Genomic DNA, 27,999 nt, shown 5'->3' with positions numbered 1-27,999 from the left:
CCGCAAGGGCGGGGGCGTGGCGAGGGAAAGCCTTACCCCCGCAAGGTAGGACTACAATTCCCAGCGCCCCACGGGGTGGCGTGCCCGCCCCGCCCCTCCGCGCGCCCTTCTTTGACTGGATCCTCCGGCGTGGCCGCCGTGGTTTCCGCCGGAAGCAGTTGTGGAGCGGCAGGTGCAGCCCGGATCCGAGGTGGGAGTCGGGGCGGGGAGGGAGCGCGCCGGGGAGCGCCGTGAAGGCGGCCCGGCCCGGGCGGGGGACCGGAGCCCGAGGGGTCCCCCGGGGTGTCCGCGGCGGGGATACCGGGGGAGGGGCCGTCCGTCCGTCCGTCCGCACCTCGTTTTACAGAGGAGGAAGCCGAGGCCGGATCGGAGCTGGTTTCGGGCCGGCGCCCTCAGCGCCCCTGGGATGCGCTTCAGGGGCCTCGGAGGCCCGAGCCAGGCTCTGCCCCCCAGGCACTGCCCTCCCAGTGCCCAGATTCCACGCAGAACAACTCGTTTCTAATAGCCTAAAGCCCCCGATGACCCTTTAAAGCTGCAGCAGACTAAAAAAGAGAGGAAACTAGGAAAGGGGAGACGACACAAGAGGACTGGCTGCAAAGAAGGCCGCAGGGCCTGGAAGGAATCATTGCCCCGCTGTCTCTGTACCCCAGGCACTTGGCACAGGGTTTAATAAAGGCTTGGGAACTGGTTGCTTGAGGGGCAAGGGAGGATGGAGCCAATCTGGAACCCGCCAGTCCAGACTTCTGCCCACACAGGCCAGCGGAGCCGGAGGAGGGGGCTTGTGGTTGCTATTGAACGCTGAAGGACTAGCCTAGGGGCGGCTGGGTGGTGCGGCGGATGGAGCACCGGCCCTGGAGTCAGGAGTCCCCGACTTCAAATCCGGCCTCCGACGCTTCAGAACGACCCAGCTGTGTGGCCTTGGCCAAGCCACTGAACCCCATTGCCTTGCAAAAGAAAAAACCTAAAAAAAAAGGAATTAGCCTCATTTTCCTTGGCCACAGAGAGAGAAATGAGTAGACATCCCTGCAAGGTGGATTTCAGAAAGGAGAAAGGAAAAAGGCTATACACAATTATGGATGGAAAGACAAAAAGAGTCCTCTGCCCCCATAAAGGAGTTTATGTTTGCTGCCTTTGGAGGAACTAGGTTCAGCTGAACTGATTCTATCACAGCTGTTGTAAAAAGCTCTCTAGCCTTAAGGGGAAAGGTCTCTGAGTTCCTCTTCATCCTCTAAAGGTGGGAGAGGTAGGAGAAAACATTGAAAATAGGTCCTGGCTGGCCCTGAGCTTTTTATCATTCCCCAGAACAATTTGAAAGGATACACAACCTCTTAAGAAGTACAGAGTTTTCCCTCCCACTCCTAGATGACCTCTTTCCTTCTTGCATTCCAGCACAAAGATTCCCTGGTCACTTCACTTGTTCCCCTTCCATTATAAAACTATTCCTTTGAGCGGGTATGCTGGGATTAGTATTATTTTTGTGAGTGGGTGCCCTTGACAAGCTCCCAGTAACACAAACACTTCTTAAATGGCAGGTGGCAAAGAGAAGGCTGTTATTCCCAAGTGGAGGCAGCTCAGCCTGTGGACTTTCATCCCTGTCCACCCACTCCTTGGCCAGGACGGGGCCTTCTCTTATCTATGGGTGTCTGCCTTTTTGGCTAATTAGAAATTCAACCCAGTCAGAACTAGGCATCCAGGGACTTGGGTTTCAAACCTTGTCGCTTCTTATCTCTATGACCTTTAGCAATACAATTTCATTTTTCTGGATTGTTTCTGCATCTATAAAATGGGGCAGAATATACCTATACTACTGTAATCTCACGTTTGTGAGAAAAGAATTTTATAACCTTTAAAGCACTAGAGGCAAGAATTGTTATCCTTAGGCTGCTGTCATCTTTAGTCTCATCTCTTTTGACAGGGCTCAGGTAACAATGGTCCTGTGACAAAGTGTTAGCCTACTAATTTGTTATTTTGTTTAATCCTCTCCAGACAATTGCACAGGTAACTTTAAAAAAAGGAAACAAACCTCCTGGCTTTTGTAGTTGATTAAAAGTATTAGATTGTAAGATCCCTTATCTTAACTCCCGCAGCTCACCCTGGGGATGTTATGCACCTCCTCCTGACTCCACAACATGATTATCTCCTCTGCCCCATCTCTGTATTTTTTAAAGCTTTTGGTCCACATAGCTTTCCAGCATCTACTAAAAAAAAGTATTGCTCTTTATATTTGCTAACTTGATTTCCCAAGTCTTTATGGATCAATCTTATGTCCAGGAGATTACAGGCAACTGTGCAGTCTGTGCTGTGGTTTCATTCTAAACTAGTTAATTGGTTGATTTCTCCGGGATATTTTGAGATCTTTTTTAATGGTGGTGGTGGTGTAGCAGGAAGCCAGAGGAATCCTGAAAGGGGACTAAAGTTCTCTCTGGTACCCCTGCCCTATGTTGGCTTCATGAGAAAATACAAAGGATCCCTTTAGGGCCAAGTTTTTTTTTTTGTTTGTTTGTTTTGTGTTTTTTAGCAAGACAATAGGGTTAAGTGACTTGCCCATGGTCACACAGCTAGGAAATTATTAAGTGTCTGAGGCTGAATTTGAACTCAGGTCCTCCTGACCCCCAAAATGGTACTCTATCTAATGGCCACCTAGCTGCCCCCCCAATTTTTCTTTAATTGTAAGCAATTCCTGGGAAACAATTAGAACAGATCAATCTAATTGTGTCTGAGAGAGTAACAGGAAGCTAAATAGGAGTCTGAACTCCACCCCTCCTTGCCATATGGTAAGGTTTTCGAGATCTTTGACCTGCTAATTTCCCAGGAACAGGGAAGAGGGAATGAGCAAAAGGTACAAGTAGATCTATAGGAGTCTCCTTAGACCAGAGAAAAGAAGTTTTTTCCAGGTGCAAGGAGAATTCTCAAGGGACTTTGAAGATAAGGAGTCAGGACAATGGTTAGGGAGGTATTTTCTCATGCCTGTATTTCTCTATCAAAGGCCTCTTTCAGATACAGTTTTGGTTCCAAATTTACAGTTAACTCTGTTAGTGGCAGTGGTGTGGTGGCAGGGTGGTGGTGGTGGCAGCAAAGGTAATAAGAGAACTTGTCTGTCAAACCTTGAATATTTCTAGCCACTGAGTCATGTTTTGATAGGAATTCTGTAGACACTTGACTACATTGGTCCACAGTCTCTACTATTTTCTTGCATAATTTGCATTGATCAAAAAGCCCAGGCTCCTTAAGGATAACTAATTTCTGGTGGCTCTTAATAGTATTAGTTTGGTACAAGAGCAAGTGGGGGCGGGGAGAAAGGGAGGCCAGGACCCAACAAGGACAACAAACTTTGATAAAAGTCTTCTTTTGGGAGAACTCTAGGCTGGACACTGAGAGAGCCTAGCTGAAACATTTTTCCTGCCCTCATGAAGCTTGTAGGATGGGGATAGAGTGGTTCATATGATAAATATAATTATTTCATTTGATCCTCGAAATGACCCTATAAAATAATTACTTTTATTATCTCCATAGAGGTAGAGAAAAGATACATGTCTTGCCCAGGTAATTAAATAGTTTGCAAAAGTCAAACTCAGGTCTTTCTGACTCCAGGTCTGTTATACTACTATCTACCTCAATATCTTAAATTGATCAGAAGTAAAAAAATAAAATATGGTATAAGGGAAAGACTTATCATGTGAAGGACTCTAAAAAGGCTTCCCGAAGGAGGCAGAAGAAGGCTGGTCACAGGCATAGAGCCACAACTGAGCCTTATCTGTGGATGTTTATTTATCACCATGTGAACAGTAATAATGTCACCTACTTCAAAAGTAGGTGAGGATCAAATGAGCCATTATAAATAAAAGGTTCTATTATGAGGAGTGATTGTTATTCCTTATTACAGTTGATTTGGGGCAGGGCCAACTTTGCCTACCTCATTTGTGACCTCTGTTCTCACAGGTGCAGCAGGCATGGCAGACTCATCAGAGGGCACTCGGATCCTGGTTACTGGGGGCTCTGGCCTGGTGGGGAAGGCCATACAGAGAATAGTGGCTGATGGTGCCAGTCAGCCTGGGGAACAGTGGATATTTGTCTCCTCTAAGGATGCCGACCTAATGTGAGTCATACCTTTCTCCCCTGGGTCTTCTGTTTCTCTCTGTCCAGAGCTGGGTTGCATTAGATTGGAGTAAACTAGATGAGAGCTAGACCTAGGGCAGGGCAGTGAAGTCATCCTGTCTAATTCCTGCTCTTGACAAACATCCTGGCCCCCCACCTTAAGCCAAGAAAGCCAGATCTTTACCTGCCCTGCCCTTTATTGTCCTACCTGTACTTCAGAGCCCAGTCATTATTTCATTTGACTTTTCCCTTCAGCTTCTTTCTTTTTTCCTAGGCCACCACAGAACCACACATCTCTAACTGGCTTCTTGATCTCTGGTCCCCTAAACTGGTCAGTCAGTCAATCATTTGTTCAGCCACTGTTGTTTAGTTGCTTGCAGTTCAACTCTTTGTGACCCCATTTAGAGTTTTCTTTGGCAGAGATACTGGGGTAGTTTGCCATTTCCTTCTCCAGCCCATTTAAAGATTAGGAAGTTAAGGTAAGCAGGGATAAGTGACTTGCCCAGGGTCGAACAGCTAGTGTCTGTGATTGGATTTGAACTCTGGTCTTTCTAACTCCAGACCCATGTTCTTTCCACTGTGCCACCTACCTGCCCTATTCAGTCTTTACTGTATGACAAACTAAGCCTGAGGATACAAAGAAAGGCAGAAACAATCACTGCCCTTCAGGGACCTCACATTCCAGTGGGAGAGACAACATGTAAATAACCTGGGACTGTAAGAAAAATACAGAGTAAGTGGAAGGTAATCTCAGAGCAAAGACTAGGTAGCTTGGGGGATGAGGAAAGGCCTCTTACCAAGATGGAACTAGAGGTAAGTCTGAAAAGAAGGGGGTAGGGTACTATGAGGAGGAAGTGATGGAGCAGAGCCTTCCAGTAGTGGGCACCACTTGTGCAAAGTGATGGAGTGTGTGTTTGAGGAGTAGCGAGGATTTTTATGTTAGATAACTAGAAAGAGGCCATGGGAGAGAGAAAAAGAGCTCAGTTTATGAACTTTAAATTGCAAGCAGATGAGTTTTATTTGAATTTGGAGGTAATAAAGAGCCATTGGAATTTCTCAAGTAGAAATATGACATAGATTTGTGATTTAGAAAAATCACCTTTTCAGCTGAGTGGAGAATGGGAGGCTCAGAGATCATTTCATTGGCTTTGGTAGAGGTAAGAATGGCCTGAATTAGTGTGGTACTTTTGAGTGGAAAGAAGCAGACATGTATGAGAGCTATTGGGAAAGCAGAGATGAGGAATTTGACAATGAACTGAATAGAGTAGATGTGTGGGAGTAAAGTTTGAACAAAGAAAACTGAATCTGAATGACTGAGAGAATAGTGGGAGCCTCAACAAGAGGCTTTTTTCCCTAATCTTACTTCCCTCCCCCCACCCCCCACAGAAGGCATTTGTCAGTCTTTACATTGTTTCAGTGGTATACATTGATCCAAATTGAGTGTGATGAGAGAGAAATCACATCCTTAAGGAAGAAATATAAAGTTAAAAAGACAACCAGATCAGACAGTAAGACATCATGTTGTTTTTTTCTAAATTAAAGGTAATAGTCCTTGGTCTTTGTTCAAACTCCACAGTCCTTTCTCTGGATACAAATGGTATTCTCCATCACAGATGGGATGAGGACCAAGTTTACAGGAGAAAGAAAATGAGTCCAGTTGTGGACGTTTTGAATTAAGGTATCTATAAGGACATCCAGTTCAAGATACCCAACAGGCAGTTGGAAAAATGAGTCTGGAGATTTGGACTGGAAAAGTAGATCTGGGAATCTTCTGCATAGAAATGACATGAACCTGTGAGAGTTGAGATCAATAAGAGAGAGTCTAAAGGGAAGAGGGACCAGGACTGAGTCTTGGAGGATCCTCATAAAGATTGAGCAATGAAAATTCTGCCAAGAAAGCTAAGAATGGTCGCTCAGATAGGAGAGGAACCAGGAGAGAGCCTAGAAAGAGGAGAGTATGCAGGACTGGAAGAGCGGAGTCAATTCTAGAGAGCTCACGAAGGATGAGGAGTATTCCCTAAAGGAGCAGCAAAGTACCTGCTTCTTACTGGTAGGCATAATATATCCAAAGCTTCTCCTTTGGCACAAACTGGACTGGATGAAATTTTTCCATTATGAATGTACTCTCACTAGCTCCCACAGCTTATTTTAGAACCAGAATCCCCTCCACAGTGTACTTGGCAAGTAGTCACTAGCTTCAGCTAAGAGGACTCCAAGGAGGGCAAGATTGCTACCTTGGAAAGGTAGCCCATTCAATTTTGGGGCACACTCTAACAGTTGGGAAATACTTTTCTTATATAAAGCCTAAATTTGTTCCTTCATAGCTCATCCCTTTGGGGCCAAGCAGAGGGAGTTTGATGTTTCTTCACCATTTTTCAAAAACTTAAAAGAGAGTTGTCATGTCACTTAATCTTTCTCTGGTTCTAGTTCTGCCCCTGATTTACTGGATGCCTTTGAGTCATTCCCTGCTTTCTCCTCTGTCAGCTCCAGCCTTCACATAGTAATTTTTTTTGAGACTCAGGCATAGTCTTTCATGGCTCCCCATTGCCTATGGGGTATAATATAGTCATCTTAGCTGAGTTTGAAGGTTCTCCACAGTCTGGCTCTAAACTGCCTCTCCTGGCTTTACTTAAGCCTCTAACACTGTATTTTCCAGCCAAACTATCTCTCTTTTTTAAAAGATTTTATTTATTTTTTTGAGTTTTACAATTTTTCCCCTAATCTTACTTCCCTCCCCCCACCCCCCACAGAAAGCAATTTGTCACTCTTTACATTGTTTCAATGGTATACATTGATCCAAATTGAGTGTGATGAGAGAGAAATCACATCCTTAAGGAAGAAATATAAAGTTAAAAAGACAACCAGATCAGACAGTAAGACATCATGTTGTTGTTTTTTTCTAAATTAAAGGTAATAGTCCTTGGTCTTTGTTCAAACTTCACAGTCCTTTCTCTGGATACAAATGGTATTCTCCATCACAGACAGCCCCAAAATTGTTCCTGATAGTTGCACTGATGGAATGAGCAAGTCCATCAAGGTTGATCATCACCCCCATGTTGCTGTTAGGGTGTACAGTGTTTTTCTGGTTCTGCTCATCTCACTCAGCATCAGTTCATGCAAATCCCTCCAGGCTTCCCTGAATTCCCATCCCTCCTGGTTTCTAATAGAACAATAGTGTTCCATGACATACATATACCACAGTTTGTTAAGCCATTCCCCAATTAAAGGACATTTACTTGATTTCCAATTCTTTGCCACCATAAACAGGGCTGCTATGAATATTTTTGTATAAGTGATGTTTTTACCCTTTTTCATCATCTCTTCAGGGTATAGACCCAGTAGTTGTATTACTGGATCAAAGCGTATGCTCATTTTTGTTACCCTTTGGGCGTAATTCCAAATTTCCAGAAAGGTTGGATGAGTTCACAGCTCCACCAACAGTGTAATAGTGTCCCAGATTTCCCACAACCCTTCCAACAATGATCATTATCCTTTCTGGTCATATTGGCCAGTCTGAGAGGTGTGAGGTGGTACCTTAGAGATGCTTTAATTTGCATTTCTGTAATAAGTAATGTTTTGGAGCAATTTTTCAAAAGACTATGCATTGCTTTGATCTTCTCATCTGTAAATTGCCTTTGCATATCCTTTGACCATTTGTCAATTGGGGAATGCCAGCCAAACACTCTCTCTCTCTCTCTCTCTCTCTCTACTTGCCCAGGGCCACACAGCTAGGTAATTAAGTGTCTGAGACTGGATTTGAACCTAGGTACTCCTGGCTCCAGGGCCGGTGCTTTATCCACTGGGCCACCTACTAGCCACCCCTAGCCAAACTCTCTTAAGGGCCATTCCTGGTACCCATCCTCTTCCCTTTCTTGCCTCATGAATTGGCTCAGACCACTCCTCTGTGCAAGTATATTCCATATCTCTGCCTGTTTAAGCCCATATTATTTCTTCAAGACCATGTTCAGATGCTATCTCCTTCACAATTCTCTCCCTGATAAAAATGAACTCTCCGACCTTATATTTTCTTGTTATTACTCTTTTACCCATTATCTTCTACTTTATATCATAATTATTTGTAAACTTGTCCTTATTTCTTTGACCTTCCCTTCTCTTCTGACCACATATTAGAAATACATATTTCATACTCCAGTGGATCTGTGATTTCATCAATGTAGATTACCCTCATTGTCACCCCCCATGACATAAAATTTACCCCTTCCCTGCTTGCCCCTCCTGTGTAACTTTGGTCCATGGATTCCTATAAATTTCACATTGGGTATCCCCCACTCTTTCTTCTGAAGATGTAAAGATACCAGGGGAGCACATAGAACATCTAAAATGTTGGCTACTTGTCCATCCCTTCTTTTCAGATTACACATTGATTTGATTGTATTCTTTATTTTAATTCATCTTTGTAGTTTTTCATATGTTAAGGGTTACAGCTTGTTCACATCTAGCATGTGCCTTGCCTTGCTATTGTCCTCATTGTGATAATCAGTTTCAGTTTTTTTCAGAAGCTATAGTAGTCCAGGAGTCACAATCATTCAAGAGGACTACTAAGATATTGGTATAAAAAGAGATCCTCTAATAATTACCTAGCTGTGTGGCCTTGGGCAAGCCATTTAACCCCATTGCCTTGCAAAAACCTTACAAAAAGAAAGATCTTCATTTTAGAGGAGTAGTTTGAGTTCCCTTAGACTGTTAGACCCAGTTTTCTCCTGTTGCGATATGAGCCCAACTTATTCATTTGCATTATCATGTGTACATACATATATACATACACACACACACACAGAGGCATGTGTATGTCTCTTTGAGCATAGTTGAAAGTGAATTTCTGCACTGTATGTTTTTTTTCCTCCCAGGGCAATTGGAACTAAGTGACTTGGCTAGGGTCCCACAGCTAGTAAGTGTCAAGTGCCTGAGTTTAGATTTGAACTCAGGTCCTCCTGATTCTAGGTTTGATCCTCTAATCATCACACTATCTGGCTACCCCTGAAAGTGGATATCTGGGAAAAACATAGCTAACTCTATTTTGTTTGATATTATTATTATCATTTTTGCTGTCTTTGACCCCTCCATAAACCGAAAAACCAGATGCAGTCACTGTGATTTTCAGTGTCTTCTTTTCTCTACATATCTGTACAGAAAGTTGTTGAAGAAGAAGGAATCCAGAGTCCTCCCTTATCTTACCTGGCAGGCAGTTATCTTTGATTTAGTGAAACTAGTTATACTAAGAAAATAAATCTCTTATCTATCTCCTGTAGCAAATGGCATATGTTTTCTTTCAATGAGTGTGGGTTTTATTATTTTTTTGGTATGGCTGCCTGCAATTTAATGAAGTAATTTTCTTGTCTTTATTTCCTATTATGTATAAATATCACTTACTAAATTGTTGGAGAATAACATACTCAGAGTGTATTAAAGGAAGTTTCTGATTTGTGCTGGTTTACTTGGCATTAGCTAGTCAAATTGATACGTAAATTCATTAGACAATTCATAGATACATATACTGAAGGACAAACTCTGGGTTGTATGTCATAGTCTTGACTGCACTGGTTTTACTTATGTGAGTTGGGCAGATTCCCCTGAGGAGTTAAAAACCTTGGGTAGGAGGCTCTACAGTGTTTTGGTACTTGATACAACCAACATAATATCCTCTGCAAATAAGAGCCTGACCAACCATCAGGAATCTTTCTTCCCCTTGGACTCTGCACCAGAACTCCTCTGTAACAGTGGTAAATTAACATCTTCCAAACAGATATTTCCTTGTTTTCTGACTTAGATGATGTTAATGATTGTGGTTGTTTTTTTTTTTTTAAAGCTTATGTCTATTATGTCTTTCATAAAATCTTATATAAATTTGATGTATACAGGGAAAATTTTGTTGGAAGAGGGCCTTTGGGATTGCATTTTGTACTTCCTAATTCAAGACTTCTTATAATCAATAAGCAATGATACAATGAAATTTTTCTGTTAGTTGCATGATTGCAAAGATGTAGTTTAAGATGGAATAATGCTTGTGAAAAATTGATTATTTACCATCATTCATGATATCCTTGATGCCTGTCACTGTGACATTTATGAATTTTTTTATTTAGATATACAAGTAGGCACATGCCTTAATGCCCTACTCCTTTTTCTCAATGAGTCAGGGTTACTTTTAGGGTTCATAGAAAATAGAGAGGAACATTGATCAAATTCCCTTCCTTACATTACTTCCTCTACTTCAGCAGATTTTGCTCTATAAATTAATGATTTTTGAATGAACTAACCCACTATTCCCAAGAGAAAAACTGGTCCTAAAACTTAGGAATCTGATAATGAAGTTTATTGAAAGTTATTCTTTGTAACCAGTGGAAGTCCTAGGTCAGGTGGATATAAGATGAAGTGATCCTCAGTTGGATTTCTACCTGCTAGCCAAGATTACAGAAGTTTATAGTCACAGTCACAGATTAGCTAGTTAGAGAAAGGAACTGACCAAAAGAAAGGACAGTGCTTCCCTAAATACCCTTCCCTGTGAGTCTGGAAGAGTTGAAGCCAAAAAAAATAGCTTTCCACTAACTCTCTGACTTATATCTCCTGAGATTGGGAGTAAAAAAAAGGGTATCACCACTTGTTAGCCTCTTGTTGAAGAACCCTAAATGGCTGAAGAGGGAGCTAGAAATCAACCTAAATTCCCACCTCCTAGCATGCTCACAAACTCTTTCTGAAGCATAAGGGTGTTTCAGGTTCCTAGTTTCCTGAAATTCTAGGGCAGTGATTGACAAAATAGGATCGGATGGCTTATTCATCTTAACTCTATTTAAGATGTGGAAATCTGCTATCTGTGAGAACTAGGGGTCCACTGCACCTGGGTTGAGCTGAGCATTATCACAGTTTTAGAAACAGGAAGAAATCTTCCCAACAGTTTAGAGATATAAGGCAAAATAGTGAAATTTCAATAAGTTGTATTAGTGAACAGAAAACTGTTGCAGAATCCTAAGGAGGTTTTTGTGTCAGAATTGTTAATTAGCTTGACCATGGCCAATGAAAATGACCTTAAAGGTTTGCTTCTTAAGGGATAACAATAGAGCCTTTATTCTAAGAAATTACAGCTTTTTTTTTCTTGGAATCTGACCTAAATTGGGGTCAGAGGTAGAAGAAAAAAGGTCCCAGTTTACAAAGATAGTACATTTTCTAGCAAACAATTTAGCATTTAGGTTCAGGGTGAAAGGTTGGCATTTACAATTTCAAAATTTTTAAATGTAGACACATCTTTATACAATATTAACAAGACTATAAAACTAGATTCCAAACAGCATGGTAAATATTGCAGATATCTAGTTCTTTTGGCCTTGATAGCATATGGGGTTGGGGATGTCCTCTCAGTTATCTTTTTTTACTTATAAGGGTTGTGATTCCCCCCACCCCAAACCGTTGGTATTTCCCATTTTTCATATACATTGTGAATCAATCCCTGAACTAGATCACTTAAGAATGATTGATAAGTTATGATAGATAATTTCCTATAGGTTTAAATAATAATCATTTAGAATTGTTACTTGGTTCTTTCTCTGTTCCTTATGCTAATAGCGAATAGCTAACATTTATATGGCAATATCTACATCTAAATGCTCATATATATATTGTGTATATATATATATATATATATTTCTACATGTAATCTTGTTTAATCTTTGCAACAACCCTGTAAGTACTGTTATTCCCATTTTAAAGAATAGAAAATTAAATCCAAACGAGTTAAAGTGATATGTCCAGTGTCACACAGCCAAATAAGTGTCTGAGGCAGGACTTGAACTCAGGTCCTTATGACTCCAAGTCTGGCACTTTTCATTCACTTTGCCACCTAGCTGCTTTGTCATAATTCAGAACTTCTTGATTTTTCACTTGAAGAAAGGATTGGGATATATGTAGACATAGTTTCTGTTAGTCTGCAAGTCTTTTTGTCTTATTTCATTCCTTTTTCTGATTACCTGTTTTTCGCTATTATACCTATTCGCATCTTTCCACTCAGTCACTGAGTGACAAATTATATATTGAGTTTTTGGAGGATCTTTTCAGATTCTTCACAGAATTTCACTTTGTCTTCTGCCAATAATCTTGGAGCATAAGTTCATAATTATTTTTATGGTGGTGACTTTGCAAATACTTATCATGAAACAATATAGTACAAGATGATAAAATGATATTTTTTTTACATTTTTACATGATAAAACCAATTCTTCTCACACCTTTCTAAAGATCATAGATTTACAGCTAGAGAAGACCTTAGAGGTCATTGAATACAAATTGCTCCTTTTTATAGATGAGGCAACTAAGGTTAAGTAACAGTCCAGAGTCACAAAGCTAGTGTCAACCTGTGGGCCATCTTTCCATTTATCTGCAACTTCCTTCTGTTTTCTGGACTTGTTTATAACAGAATCTTCAGGATTAGTATACTTTAATTCTTGTCCTTAAGGAAAAGTATTTCTGCCCCTTAACTGGTGAACAAGATCCCCCTTTTAGAGCTAAGTTATTGTGTATGCAATTTTCTTATTGTAAATAAACATATATTGTGATAAATATTTGTTGAGTAAGGATATGATTTTCTTTTCCTTCTGCCAGTGACACAGCCCAGACCCGAGCCCTGTTTGAGAAGCACCGGCCTACACATGTCATCCATTTGGCCGCAATGGTGGGTGGACTCTTCCGGAACATCAAGTATAACCTGGACTTCTGGGTAAGGAAGGTTTTTAAGCCCTTAGAGTTTGGAAATTGGGAAGACCCAAGAAGGTGATTTCTTCTCCCTTCAAGATACTTCCTTCTCCCCCAGTTTCTGGAGGTGCTGACCTGAACCTTCTCAGGAGGAAGGGTGCCCAGTGGGAACTCATTCTTATGCAGAATTACACAAGCATTAAACCCTTCCTAAGTACCAACTGTATGCCCAGGTCTTTGGAAGCTGGGAGAGAGAAACATGATAGTGAAAGAGATTTTGGGGCTCATTGCAGAGCTGAGGAGAGTAGTATATTCTTTAAGGCTTTATGACCTAAGACCAATGTGTGTGTATGTGTGTATATGTATATGTTTGGAGGCCAACATGGAGGGTGAAGTTCCATTCAGTCAGCATTTATTAGGCTTGCACTGTATGGTTGCAGTAGCAGTTTGCATCATTAGTAGCCTTCTGATATTGTGGTTGGTCATTATGTGATCAGAGCTCCTAATTCTTTTTAAGTTTTTTTAAAAGTCTTTCCTTATTGTTGTCATTAAAAGAATTGTTCTTCTAGATCATAATGTTTTTAAATGCATAAAATAAAATTCAGAGGATTACAAAGGAACCTATTCTGTTGAAATACTATGCACACACACACACACACACACACACACACACAAACGTATATAGATATATAGCCATAGATAGATAGCTCTTTATATCTTTCTATGACTGAGGTCACAGACCCTACAATAAGACCCCTTGATCTCTGTAACCTCGTCATTTTAGACCCAGAGAAAATGACTAGTTAAAGATCACATGGCAAACTTGTGACAGCTGGATCTATGCCTTCAGCTTCCAGTCCTCGTTTGCTGCCCCATAAAAGCTCAGGCTGGAGTGTGACTGAACTTTGTAAACAGAAATCAATCATCTTTACCTTTCTCCTTTCATTTCAGAGCATTTCTACTTAATGAATGGGCCCCTCAACCTCCCACATTCAGCACTACAAATCCTGGAGGGTATTTGTGCAGGGGAATTTTACAAGTGAATCATGGGCTTTCCAGTCAAACTCATAGAATGTCAGAGCTAGGAGATATCATTTGGTTTAATTTTGTCATTTACAGAGGAGGAAACTGAGGCCCAGAGAGAGAAAAGAAGATGTTCACAGTCACTTAGTAAGGACTAGAACTCATATCTCTTTCTGCCCAGCCCTGGACTACTCTTGCTTCTCTTCTAATAGGGTTCTCTCTTTGGGACCAGAATTCAGTACATCCATTTAATACATATTGACTGAGAGCCTTTCATAGAGGTAGTGGGGAGGAAGTTATTTCTAAAGCCCCACCCAGCTTGCAATCATATGACTTAGGAGTCCTACATTAGAAGTTGCTCTTGAGTGGGAGAGAAGGGAACTTTGTGGTATATGAAGGGGGAGAAGCAAGAGGCAACGTTAAAGCAGTAGCTAGCAACTTTGAAGTAGAAAGAGAACCAACCATTAAAGATATTGGATCAGGGGAGTGACACAGACCTATACATTAAAATTCCTTGGGTAGTCTGTGAAGGATAGGTCAGAGGGAGACAGACTTAATCTAGGAGAACCAGTTAAAAGACTTAAAAATATTCCATTTAAATATGATAATGGTTCTTAAACTTGACCTATAGAGTGATGACTGTGAGTAGAGAGGAGAGGACCTATGGGAGAGATATTTTGGAGGTCAGTTGAAAAGGAATTGGTAATGGATTGGAGGGGAGGGGAAAGGAAGGTCATAGGTGACTGGCAGAGTGGAGAGTTCACATTCAGTCCCTTGTCTCTCCAGAGGAAGAACATTCAGATCAATGACAATGTCCTGCAGTCAGCCTATGAGGTGGGCACCCGGAAGGTGATCTCCTGCCTCTCCACCTGTATCTTCCCTGACAAGACCACTTACCCCATCGACGAAACCATGGTAAGGACCCCCCCTGCCTCTGAGTACCCGATAGAGGGAGGAGAGAGGGCTGGACTGAAGGGGCAGGTGGAGGTGTGGGGCCCCCAGTACCTTTGAACCTCAAAGATCTCTTTCCCTCTCTTTTTCTCCCCATTCCCTCTCCTAAACTCAGATTCATAATGGACCCCCGCACAGCAGCAACTTCGGCTACTCCTATGCTAAGCGCATGATCGACGTGCAAAACAGGTCTGGGATGGTTGGGAGGCGGCAGTGCTCAGAGCCCCAGCCCACAGTCTTGTCCCACACACCTTCCAAGTCTCACAGGCCCAACTTTCCAATCTTTCAATCAACAAGCATTTATTAAACCCTAGTGATACAAAAATAAGTCCAATATAATGATAATAATCATGGTTAGCATTTATGGAACTTTTACTGTGTTTTAGGCTCTATGTTTTAGATGTCAAGATGCACACACACACACACACACACACACACACACGTATATAGATACATAGCCATAGATAGCTCTTTATATCTTTCTATGACTGAGTTCACAGACCCTACAATAAGACCCCTTGATCTCTGTAACCTCGTCATTTTAGACCCAGAGAAAGTGACTAGTTAAAGATCACATGGCAAACTTGTGACAGCTGGATCTATGCCCTCAGCTTCCAGTCCTCCTTTGCTGCCCCATAAAAGCTCAGGCTGGAGTGTGACTGAACTTTGTAAACAGAAATCTTGCTACATGCTGAAGATAAAAAAGACAAATAAAATCAATCCCTACCCTCAATTTATGTTCTCATTTGGAAGACCATGTGTTCATAAGTAGGCAAATACAAGATACATGCTGAGTAAAAGACAGGCCACCTTAGAGTGGAAGGCACTGGTTCCAAAGGAGGTGGCTTTAAGAATCCAAGATGAAAGGGAGAACCTTGCTGTCACAAGGATCATGCAGTACAAATAGAGATGGGAGTGGGATGTTTATATGAGGAATAGCAAGAAGGCTAAGATGACAACTGTAGAGGGGAATAAGGTATAAAGAAGACTGGAAAGAGGAGGGAAGGGACAAGGTTGTGAAGAGCTTTATTTTTTTAAATGTTTTTATGGATATGTTTTGTTTTGATATTATCAATTTTTCCCCCAATTATCCTCTTCCTCCCAGAGAGCCATCCCACATAACGAATAGTATTTTTAAAGGGGAAAAAAATGAAAAATAATAGGAGCAAAATGAGATAAATAATTTGTACAGCAAAATAGTCTGAAAATACACACAGTGTATAAAACTTGTCCTTTCATCTCTGAAGGGTGGTCAAGTTGGTATTTTCTCATGTTTTCTTTGATGGCTTACTTATTCTTTATAATTCTGTAACATTCACCTTTGATTGTATGTGTGTATGTTCTTTTCTGTTTATATTGTTGTATATGTTTTCCTGGCTTTGCTTAATTCACTCTGCATCAGTTCACATGAAATTTTTTCATACTTCCCTATATTCATCATTTCTTATATGGCTCAGTAACATTTCAATATACCATACGCACCATAATTTATTTTAGCTGTCCCCCAATCATTGTACTTCTACTTTGTTTCCAATGCTTTGCTATTATAAAACATACTTCTTATCAATAGCCTCTTCTGGGTAAAGAGGCATAAATAGTTTCATCATTTTATTTTGCATTTTATTTGCATAATTCCAAATTGTTTTCTAAAGTGTTTGAACTGATCCACAGCTCCACCATCAATGCACTAGTGTGAATATCTTTCCTCCTTGCTCATACCTCTTTTGGGAAAGTTTCCAGGAAAGGGTTGGGAAGGGTACTGGGGATGTACGTAAGAATAATGGGTTCGGACAAGGTGTAGGATGAGGTTGAAATATAGGGTGTAGTTAGGGTCATGATTTAGGGGGAGTCCTTAGAACATGAACTCAGGAGAAACATGTAGCAGCTCCTTCTACACTGCATGTTTTGTAGGCTGAGTTTGATGATATCCTTTTGACCCCTTTATCATGGATTGGAGAGAAGAAGACTTGAGTTCTAATCCTGACTCTGCTACTTACTAACTGTGTACTTTGGGCTAGTCATTTTGCCTCTGAGCCTCAATTTCCTTAGTTATAAAATAGGGAAAATAATAATTGTACCATTCATCTTACAAGGAAAAGTGCTTTGTAAACTTTAAAGGGTTATGGATAGAAATATGGAATCACAGAATCCAGAGATGGTGAGGATTTTAAAGGCCAAGTTGTTAAACCTATACCTGAATAAGAATTCCCTCTACAACACACCCTACATTTGATCATCTAACCTTTGTTTGAAAATTCTAATGAGCCCATTTCACTTTTGGACAGCTCTAGTTATTGGGAAATACTCACTTTCATAAAGCTGAAATCTTAGTTGCATCATCTAGCCACTAATTCTGTCCTTTTGGATCAAACAGAACAAGGCTAATTTCTCTTCCAGATGAGAGCTTTTCAGGTATTTGAACACAACTGTCATGTTTCTCTTTTCCTTCTCTTTATTAAACAGTTCTTTCATATTGGCATAACCACAAGGCTTCCATCATCCTGATTATCCTCTTTATGAAAACATGCCACCTACAACTGAACACAGCACCCTGGAGCAGCCCAGTTCCCTAATTTTAGACACTCTATATGCACTAAAGCAACTTTAATTGGATTATATTAGCTTCTTTGCTTCTTGTATCTCTCTGAGCTTCATTGGACCCAAGATGTCTTCCAGGTGCTTCTTTCTACTCATATCTCCCCTATCTCATATTTATGAAGCCAAGAACAGGGTTTTACATTTATCCCTATGAAATTTCACCATATTCTAGCCTGTAGAGCTCTTTTTTGGATCATGTTATATTAGAGAGCTAAGTTATCTCACTTTTATGTCAACAGCAAAGTTGATAAGCCACACAATCTATATCTTTTTCCAGGTCATTGAAGTCAAGGACTGATCTACAGATCATGCCAGTAGAGACCTTCTTACATGTTGACAATTAACAATAACTAATCCAGACAGTTCTGAATTCACTCACTTGAATCTCTCTCTTTGTTCTCCAAAGGATAGCATAAGTTTAAAAAAATTTTTAAAGACTTCCAAAATCCACACAACTTTAATATCTTTTGCATTCTCCTGATCTCCTAGTCTAGTAACCCTGTCCAAAAAATAAAGTTATTCTTTTGTTACTCATTCTTAAAGGAGCTAGACTAGATCTTTGTGATCTGTGGATGTTTCATTTTCTAGATGTTCCATGTCTTTAGTAACATTTTCTAGAATTTTGTTCTGGAATCAAGGTCAATTATAATAATTTTCAGATTTTATTATCTTTTTTTTTTGGAAAACAGGACATTCTCCCTTCTCTAGTTCTATGGCATCTCTCTTCTTCATGATCTTTTAGAGACCACAGACAATAGCTCAGCAACTACATTCATCACTTCTATCAGTGGGATATAATTCATCTGATTCCGATGACTTGAATTCATTGAAGATAACTAGATGCTTTCTTAATATTTCCTAATTTATATTGGGCATAAGCTCTTTATTAGCTATTTTTCTTCTGTACTTTCAAGTTCCAAGATATTCTCCTGGATGGAAAATAAGAAAAATAGGAGTAGATAAATTTTGATTTCTCTTTAATGTGTGTTATTTGAACTAATCTGAGCAGCAGTCCTATTCTTTCTTTGAGTTTTCTTTTCACCCCTCCCCCAATATAACTTAAAAAACCCCAAAACCCTTTTTTTGTTCTCCTTAGCTTTCTGTCCCATTAAAATTTCATTCTTAGCTTTTTCATTCCTAATACTTCAGAATCATACCAAATACTTTCATTCATTCTACCTTCTTCCTTTGAGTTTTATTTCCTTTTAAAAGTCTAAATATGTGACTGAGTTCCCTGTCCATTCACATCTCTTAACAATTCCCCCATCCTCATCAGAATTGTTTTATCTTTAGGATCTCAATTATTGGATGATTACAGAATTGATTTTTATTATTACAGGAAGGATTTTTTAAAATAGGCTCTCAATTATATAGGTCAGTATATCTCCCCATCCCTCCAAGGCCAACAGAAATAGAGTCCTACTTCACTGTACTGGTCTTTTGGTGACAAGTCTGTCCATGGGCCTATTCTAAATTCATGTCTGACTTGAAAGAACATACTAGACCCTTTGTCACTATGGCAGAGCTTCTGAAAAGTTAGAGTATTCGCTGTGCTACAACAAATCATCAGACAATTCTCATTATAGTTGCCAAATCTTGTCATTTCTATCTTCTCAACATGTATTCATTCCCTTCTCTCTTCTCATACAACCAGTCCCCTGGATTGTGGGTATTCTTCAGATATCACCAGGACTAGTACAGTGGCCTTCTGATTGGTCTCCCTGCCTCAGTCTCCATTCTAAGCCATCCTCCACTCAACCCATAAAGTGATTTTTTCCTAAAGCATAAATCCAGTCATATCCCTTCCCTACTTAAAAAACTCCAGTGGTTTCTCCCTCTCACCAGGATCAGATGTTAAGTCCCTTGTTTGACATTAAAAGCTCTTCATAATCTGATCCTATTATACTTTTCCAGCCTTCTTATACTTTATTGCACTCCATCCTATCTGTGATCCAGCTCCACTGACCTGGTTGCTATTTCTTGATCTCAATTCCATCTCCCTTCTCTATGCCTTTGTACTAGCTGTTCCCCTTGCTTGGAACAAATGGCCACCTTTTTAGCTTCTTTGGCTTTCTGATTTCCTCTACGATTGCTCAAGTTCTGTTTCAGGCATCAGACCTATCCTGGATTCTTTCTCCTCCTCCCCTCTCCACTAGTGCCTTCTCTTTTAAGGTTATCTACCACCTACACTGTTGTGTGTATGTCTGATCTGTACTTCATTATTTATATTGGGAGGTTTGCTCCATGGGAACAAGAACTGTTATTTCTGAGTGTCTCCACCACTTAGTATAGTTTCTGGCTCAGGTAACCCCTAATAAATGCTTGTTGAGTGACTCATTTGAAGCTCTCATCTTCAGTTGGCATCAATATTGGATTATAACCATGAATATCATGATAACTTTCATTGTGTACCTTGGTCCTAGACGCCTAGTAGTTGCTTAATATATTAATAATTATTGACTGATTATCCTTAACTATGGCTCTCCAATTAATTTCAACCTACATTTATTAAACATCCAGTTATGCATTGGAAAAATAACAGCCCAACATTTCAATAGTATTTTACACAATCTCATTTGATCCCCTAACAAGCCTGTGAGAGGTGAGTAGTGCCAGTATCGCTATCCCAGTCTTATAAGTGAAGATATGGGCTCATTGAGAGGAAGGGACTTGACTAAAGTTGGGCAGTAAGGGGTAGAGCTGGGAATTGAGCCGTGGTCTCACAGAATCTGAAAACTGGAAGGATCCTTGGGGGGGTCACATGGTCTAACTCATACACAAGAAGAATCCTCACTATATATGATTCCCAACAAGTAGTCATCCAGCCTCAACATCTAAATCCAGGTTGTGACCACTACACTATAACTAATCCTACCTCTTGAGTGGGCCTCAAGTTTCTTGTCTGTCAAATGAGTCAGATTCTAAGATCCTTTCTAAAGCTCAGATCCTTTGAGAAAAGATCACCTCCTACTGCAGGTAGTGAAGGTGCTTAAAGATGGACTGGGCTGGAGATTTTTGGATAAGCAATAGAAATATATAGAATCCCTGTGTACTTGGTCTTGAGGTCTGTCCAACTTGGGAGGAGGGAAGAGGAAGAAAACCTATACCTCAGGGACCTCCCAGGCCAGGAGATAGAACTCAAGTTGGGATAAGGATAGGATCCAAGTCTAGCCTTGAGTATAGCTACCCCAGGTTGGAGCAGTAGGAGAAAGGAGAGGTCACTGACAATGGGGACAGACAGAGGCTTCCTGCAGGAGCTGGACTAATCTGGGCCCTAAATGATGAATCATAGATCCCCTATAAGAAGAGCCCCAACCAGCTCCACCCTCACTCCCACCCCAGGGCTTACTTCCAGCAGTACGGCTGTACCTTCACTGCTGTCATCCCCACAAACGTCTTTGGACCCCATGACAACTTCAACATTGAAGATGGCCATGTGCTTCCTGGCCTCATCCACAAAGTCTACCTTGCAAAGCGTGAGTCTATCTGCATCTTTGTGCATAGGTCCATTTAGGCCTCTTTGTCTTCTGTATATATGTATGTGCATGCATGAATGTATGACCTCCTGGGACATAAAACTTCCTTCTAGTCCCATCTCCAATACCCATCCTCACCATTTTAGACTTAGCTCCAGGAGGATTGTTTGGTCCTAAACTCAAAGCTGAGGTTTTTTCTGTGTCTGTGTCTCACTCAGTTGCTCCACACTTGACTCCCTTCAGGCCCAGGGTCAGGGTGATCTGGTCTCTCCTTATTCCATCCTTCTTCCCCCTTTTATAGGCAGCGGCTCAGCTCTGACTGTTTGGGGCACTGGGAAGCCTCGAAGGCAATTCATCTACTCCTTAGTAAGTGTCATCCAGATGTCTAAGTTCTCTGTGGGAGGGAAGTCAAGATTCTTCTCTGATATAGGTCTTTCTAGTCTACATGTATGTATGCATGCACACACACACACACTCTTTCACTACTCCTCATCAGGCAGGAAGCCTCTCTAAGCTCTGAAAGGGGACTGTAGCCCTCTGATATTCAGAGAATTATCCAGTCTGTCCTGAGGACTTCAAGTATCCCTAGCCAAAATCAGTTCAGGATGAGGAGGAGACCTGGGCCCAATATTTAGAAAATTAACAAGCCAATATGTCAGTGGAGACGCTGCAAGAATAACAGATGGAAGTTACAGAGGCAGATTTTTGGTTTGATGACAACATTTCCTAACAATTAGAGGAATTTTTCAGAAAGGTCTGCCTCTGGAGTAGTGAGTTGCTTATCACTGGGACACTGTCAAGAGGATTCTTGCCCCAGGACACACAGGTCTCAGTTACAAGAGACCTTCTAATTGAAGGTTTGTAGTTTCACAAGCTCAGAAACAAAAGAGGCCCTGGATGGAGCCCTTAGAGGAGGTGGGGCCTGAGCTGGGTCCAAGGAGGGCTGTTGTAGATGTCTGTAACCAGCCCTGGATGGCATTGGTCCAACTAGGTTGGCTTCCTTCAGGACCATCTGCTCCTCCAGACTACTGGGGATGATGCCCCCTTGGCTCTAGGCCTCCTCTTGGTGGATAGTATTGGGCTCAGAAGTCAGTGGGCATGGGTTTCCTTGCTCTCTCCACTGTCCCTATGACCTTGAAGAAATCGCGAAACCATCCTGCCCTTATTTGATGACCTTTAAGGCCTTTTCAGCTCCAAATCTGTGATGTTTTTCTAAGACCTAGACTGCCTGCTCTCAAGCCCACCTGCCTTTCTTGGCACTTGAGCTTGCTTGACCACACCACTTGCTGATTCTTCTGTTGTAACTTCTTTTGGTCTTAGTATAAAGTGAATTAGGACCACTAGTCCTAGAGATCTTCCTTTCCCTGGTCCCACAAGGACTGAGCCAGGTAGGGCTGTGCCATCATGAGGGCAGACTTGGGATCCCATGGGATCCTCGATCACGTGATCCCAAGCTGTGACTTCTTGATCTGATTTTGCCTCCCCCACTGTCCCCAGGACCTGGCCCGCCTCTTCCTCTGGGTCCTTCGGGAATACAATGAAGTGGATCCTATCATCCTGTCAGGTACAGAACTTCCTGCCCCACCCCCTTCTCCCTCCTTCTTACTCTCTGTGTTTTGTTTTTTGTTTTGTTTTGTTTTTGTGGAGCAAGGGGGTTAAGTGATTTGCCCAAAGTAAGTATTAACTGCTGAGATGGAATTTGAACTCAGATCCTCCTGATTCCAGGGCCAGTGCTTTATCTACTGCACCACCTCACAGCCCCATTCTTACTGTTTAAAGGCAAAGACTGCAGGAACTTAGATAGGGCAGAGGGCAGGGTGAGGGGGGATGAGCAGGAGTGGGGAATACATGAAGGAGAAATCTGGGTATGGTGGAGTCATCATGTAAAGTTTTTAGAGGACATGAGGCAGGAGCTCTTCCTATAGAAAGATAGACTTGAGTCATTGATGGGAACATGGAAGGGATAGGACCTTGTTCTGAACCAATCCTTTCTTTCAGTGGGTGAAGAGGACGAGGTGTCCATTAAGGAGGCAGCTGAGACCATTGCAGAGGCCATGGGGTTCCAAGGGGAGCTGACCGTATCCTTTATTGTGTTAGGGACTGCAGTCAAGCAGGCTCAGTACTCTTATCGCTTTCCCCAATACAGATAGGCTGCCTAGAATGATAAGTATCTTAGCTCTGGAGCAAGCCTTACCATTAATGGCTTCTGGTAGATTTTTGTTCTGTTTCTGTTACTCCTGGTAGCCTGCTCTAAGACCCTTTCTGGGCCTCAATTTCCTTCTTTATGACTAGCCTGATACTAAGGTAGTCCTTTCTAGCTCTCATGTCTTTCTATTAAAGCTTCTCTAGGAGAGGTAACTGCTTCAAGATCCTTTCTTAGGCTATGCCTTAATGAGGATCAACTGAAGGTTAACAATGCAAGAAGAGTCCAGGATGTTGGGGAGAGGTTAGTGTATTAGACAAGGAATAAGGGAATAACCAGGGAATCTTATGATTTTATAATTTAGGATATTAAGCCTGAGCCTCTCATTTTACAGATAGGAAACTGAAGCTAGAGAGGTCCAGAGTCACAGACCTTGGAATGTCTCCTAGCCTCTCTAGCTCCGTGTTCTGAGCTCTTGTTCCCTACTCCACATTCTCCAATCCTACCTAGGATCTTCTTCCTTCCCCAGCTCTGTTACTTTACTTCCTAGATAATGTCACACAATGAGCAAAGGTTAGTGCCTGGACCAGAACTCAGATTTCCATTCTCACAGTCTCTTTGTTCCCAGAATGTTGGGGATGACATGTTTAAAACTCATTAAGTATTCAATGACCTGAAGATCCTGTGAGCCCTTTAGTCCCCAGGCCCTAAAGCCTGTTTTTTGGGGGGCAGCCAACCCTAGGGAAGGGAACCCTGGAGACACTATCAGATTGGCCCGTTGAGACAGGGTAAGGGAAGTTTGAGTGAAGTTTGAGGGCCTAGAAGTCTGTATGGCTTAAGATAGGTTAGGGACAGTTGGAGGAAGGAAACAACTCAGACATCAACTTTTCTACCCCTGCCTGGTTCTCCCAAGTAACTCTTTTATCTTGCCACAAAACTCTCCAGCTTGGCTTTGACCTTGACCAGGTTCACTGCTAGTTTGACACAACCAAATCGGATGGACAGTTCAAGAAGACAGCCAGCAACAAGAAGTTGAGAACCTACCTACCAGACTTCCAGTTCACACCCTTCAAACAAGGTAAAGTTCTGGCCCTACTTTGGGAAGGCTAATATCCTAGCAGTCCAGTGGGTCTCCCAGATTTATGTCCATCCAAAGGTAAAATGGGTTGGGTAGATTCATGTTTGGTATCATCGATTTAGAGTTGGAAAGGAACTTTAAGGTCCTAAAAACGAAAGTCCACCCCCTCATTTATAAAAGCAGCAGCGGAGGCTGAATGAATTGTGGTCAGTGCTTTAGCCAAGGTTATATAGAAGTAATTGTGGGGCCAAGATTTGAATATGTCTCTGATTCCAAATACAATGTTCTTTTCCCAACTCTGCTTCATTTCCTCATAGGGAGAGTACAATGTGAGATATTTCCAATTCATAGCATAAATTCTGCATCCAATAAGAAATTCATCCATGAGTGAGAGTGGGGATGATTTCAAAAGTCAAAGAAGACAGTGTATGAACCATGTCTAATGCAGAAGAAACTTTCCAGTTGCCTAAAAAACCAACATTTCATTTCTCTTGGGGCTTTTTGCTTGGAAAAAAACCTTTAAAATGCCATAACCCCCTAAATATGGCCTCAGTCTCAAACAGCATTTAAGTTCTCACATGAAAGAAAGGGAACCAAGGTACTGAGACAAGTAGGCGGCTATTGTTAGGGGTGAGAAGAGAAGGCTACCCAGGAGAAACAGAAATAGAACAAGAATCTACAAGTCCTGACTCCCATTTCTTCAAGCACAAGCTAGATGACTACTTGTTATGGAAGCTGTTGAGGCTTCCTATTCAGGCATGGATTAGACTGGATGATGTCTCAGGTTCCCTTCAGCCCTGAGATCAAGAGGTCAGACCTCCCCCATCACCTCTCCTTGTTCCACTGCTTTGTCCCCCTTGAGTCATGAATGCCCCCTGGTGGGTGGTAGTGATTAGGGGCTTGAATGGGAGAACCACGAGTTGGGAGCTGCAAGGTCTGGTTACTCCTTCCTGTCTCTTCATGTTCCTCACTAAGTCCTTTGACTTCTTTGGGCTTCAGTTTCTTCCTTTATAAAATGGACTCATTGGCCCCTGAGGTTCCTTTCAGCCCTGATATTATGTGACCTTTTTTATTCTTTAAGCAAATACTTGCTAAGGTAATATAGTAGAAAGAGCACTAGATTTGGAATCCTAGCTTCAAAAACCTGTTTTCAATTCTAGACTTTTCTTCTGTCTCATTTTATGACCTCACCCAAGTCAGTTTCTTTCCTTGGGCCTTAGTTTCCTCTTCTGTTATAAAATTTTCTATCCTCTATTTTCATATTCAGTTGTTTCCTTGTTGCCTTTATGACTTTTAGCAGGGCTGGAATTTTTATCCCCATTTGATAAAAGATACTAAGACCCAGGGAGAGGACTTGGAGACATCTAAGATCATAGGGCAGATTTGTAGCCTTTCCCCCATATTGCTTTAAAGCAATAATTCACATCTCATGATTCCAATCCAGATCTGTGCTTGGCAGAGTTGAGATCATAGGATCCAATAAAGTATCCAGTTTTTCACTGACATCCCTAGTCAGATCCCTCTGGGCAAAATTATCAGTAGGGGTTTGAAGTTGGATTTGATCCTTCAACTCAGTCTCTTTACTTACTCCTCAGCTGTAAAGGAGACATGTACCTGGTTTGAAAAGAACTATGAGCAAGCCAGGAAGTGATTGTGGAGCACAGAGAAGAAACTGCAAACATCCAGGCCCCAAAATGACAGTGGGGACTGGTAAGGAGAGGCTTGACTGAGATGGATGCCCTTCTACCTTCTCCAGGCCCGGGCCCTCAATCTTCATTAAGTCTGGCTTAAGGAAGACCTAGTGAGTCCTAAGTCTCAGTTGAGCATCTAGGCCTTCTTCTATCTCTGTCCCTGACTTGATCACTACAGTTCAACCTCAAGGTGTACACAGGATTCCTTGTTCTTGCCAGGCTGGTTCCTGAATGTCCACTATTGCTACCCTCAGGGAAAATTCCCCATGCCTAGAGCCTGGGAAACTTAGCCACCCCTTTGTACTTTTAGTCACTGACTACCTGGGTTCCCTATCCTTTCTGATCATTTTCTGGAAATTCAAATAAAATGCATTTTCACAGGAGGATTCAACTTGTGTTAATCAGTACATGTGCAAAATGTGAGAGGTATGGTTAGACAATTCCTGTGAAGAAAAGTCTAATGGACAGGTTCATAATGAGTTAACAGAGTAACATGGTAACCCCCCCCCCAAAATTAACTTTATCTTAGGTTGAATTATTGAAAATATAAGAAGGAATTGATAAATTTTTGTGACAAGCTAAAGTCTATAGAGAGAAAGGAATATGACAAGGCTGGTCATGTCTTGACCTGTTTCTCAGAGTAAATTCATTTGAGTGTTGGGGGAGCATAGATGGGACAGTCTGACCTGGTTGGGTAAGCCATCACCCAGAGGTATTGGGTGGGTGGGTGGGGACTGGTGCTGATGACTTCCAACCCTGGGAAAACATTTTCTCCAGATCTACCTTTTCCCGTGGCAGAGGAAGAAGGTGGTATAGGGATTGTGAAACCATTAGGGGTGATACCTCATCTCTTAAAATTTAGGGAGGACTGCAAGATGGGATGAAGAATCAGAGATACGCTAGTGGAGAAAGTGTCCATCCCCTCTAGTTTCCACTACATGCCAAAGTGTCACTCTGCCCCTTGACTGTGACTCTTACCTTGCATTCTTCCGCTATTCCTCCTAGCAGAATATAGATAAGCCAGACCCATAGCATGGACTTTAAACCCTGTGGCCAACAAGGGGAGAATCTTATTGGAGGCAGAAAGGATGTGACAGTTGGGATGATATAACAGCAATGGGAATGGAACTCACCTTGGGGCAGGAAGGAAGAGAAGAGAAGATGGGAATGTGTGAGAAGAGATGATGAGTAGAGGGGAAGATAAAGGAAAAAAGGTGGCCTGAGACCTCAATCCTAATTGTGGTTAGATTTACCTTGAGGTGGGGCAGCTAGGTAGTGCAGTAGATAGAGCACAGGCCCTGGAGTCAGGAAGACCTGAGTTGAATTCAGACATTTAATTGCCTAGAGGTGTGACCTTGAGCAAGTCACAACATTGACTAAAATAAATTTTTAAAAAATTTATATTGAGGAATATGCATCAATTCAGCTTGGGCCAGAATAGTCTAGGGAAGGTTTTCAACAGGATCTAACTTGAATTGGACCCCCCTAAAGATGAACAGGACTGGAAGAAGCCTTACAGAGGACAACAAGGGAAAGAACATTGTGAAGGACATTTCCATTTGAGTTTGGGCTATCTCAACACATATATAAAGGAGCTCTCCTGAAGGCAAGAACTCTCCAGTTTCTTATCTAGCATGGGCTTTATCCACCATAGGTATAGTCCTGGGGATATGACAGGGCTCTGCTGACAATGCCCTCTAACTATATCTTTGGCTCAGCAGTGTATAAGTTCCCCTCATATTTACCTCAGACTACCTCCTTAAAGCATTATAGCAAAACTACAAGGTAGGCCTCTCCCATGGTCATCATGATTTGAATAGAGAACCCTGAGGAATCATACTTAAATGGTACAATTAGTAATTTTAATGATAGGACTTGGGAATCACTTCCAGGGCAGTGAGAAGCCAAGAAAATTTCATCTAGTAAGGCCAGGGAGGAAAGCACCCCAATATACCAAGAGGTGCCTTTCATATCCTTGTGAGGTATCTCTTCAGTCTGGTGATCAAGATAGATGTGTCTGAGAGAGTAATAGAAGTGTCCTAGGAGGGGCAGCTAGGTGGTGCAGTGGATAGAGCAACAGCCTTGGAGTCAGGAGTACCTGAGTTCAAATCCGGCCTCAGACACTTACTAATTACCTAGCTGTGTGGCCTTGGGCAAACCACTTAACCCCATTGCCTAGCAAAAACTAAAAAAAAAAAAAAAAAAAGTCCTAGGTCAGAAATCAAAATACCTTGATCCAATTCC

At 41.7% G+C, this 27,999-nt stretch overlaps 1 protein-coding gene across 5 annotated transcripts; it reads left to right on the top strand.

Annotated features, from left to right (window-relative positions):
- Positions 1 to 130: 130 nt before the first annotated feature.
- Positions 131 to 26,446, top strand: GFUS (GDP-L-fucose synthase). 5 transcript variants are annotated; one of them, XM_074202973.1, is made up of 12 exons: positions 131 to 190; positions 3,940 to 4,096; positions 12,706 to 12,820; positions 13,915 to 13,965; positions 14,605 to 14,733; positions 14,885 to 14,958; positions 20,710 to 20,843; positions 21,145 to 21,209; positions 22,341 to 22,407; positions 22,842 to 22,921; positions 23,965 to 24,064; positions 25,660 to 26,446. In XM_074202973.1, the coding sequence occupies exons 2-12, from the start codon at positions 3,951 to 3,953 to the stop codon at positions 25,713 to 25,715; spliced, it is 1,017 nt and encodes a 338-aa protein (XP_074059074.1). In that variant the 5' UTR covers positions 131 to 190; positions 3,940 to 3,950; the 3' UTR covers positions 25,716 to 26,446. The 5 variants fall into 5 exon arrangements, with proteins under 5 accessions (XP_074059074.1, XP_074059078.1, XP_074059076.1 ...); XM_074202975.1 differs by lacking the exon at positions 131 to 190 and adding an exon at positions 337 to 1,234; XM_074202974.1 differs by lacking the exon at positions 131 to 190 and adding an exon at positions 337 to 1,243.
- The last annotated feature ends 1,553 nt before the right edge of the window (positions 26,447 to 27,999 follow it).

The sequence above is a fragment of the Macrotis lagotis genome, chromosome X (assembly GCF_037893015.1).
Source record: "Macrotis lagotis isolate mMagLag1 chromosome X, bilby.v1.9.chrom.fasta, whole genome shotgun sequence".
In the NCBI taxonomy this organism is placed as follows: domain Eukaryota; kingdom Metazoa; phylum Chordata; class Mammalia; order Peramelemorphia; family Peramelidae; genus Macrotis; species Macrotis lagotis.
Note: the sequence above shows the minus strand (reverse complement) of the source record. Positions and strands in the feature narration are given on the sequence as shown.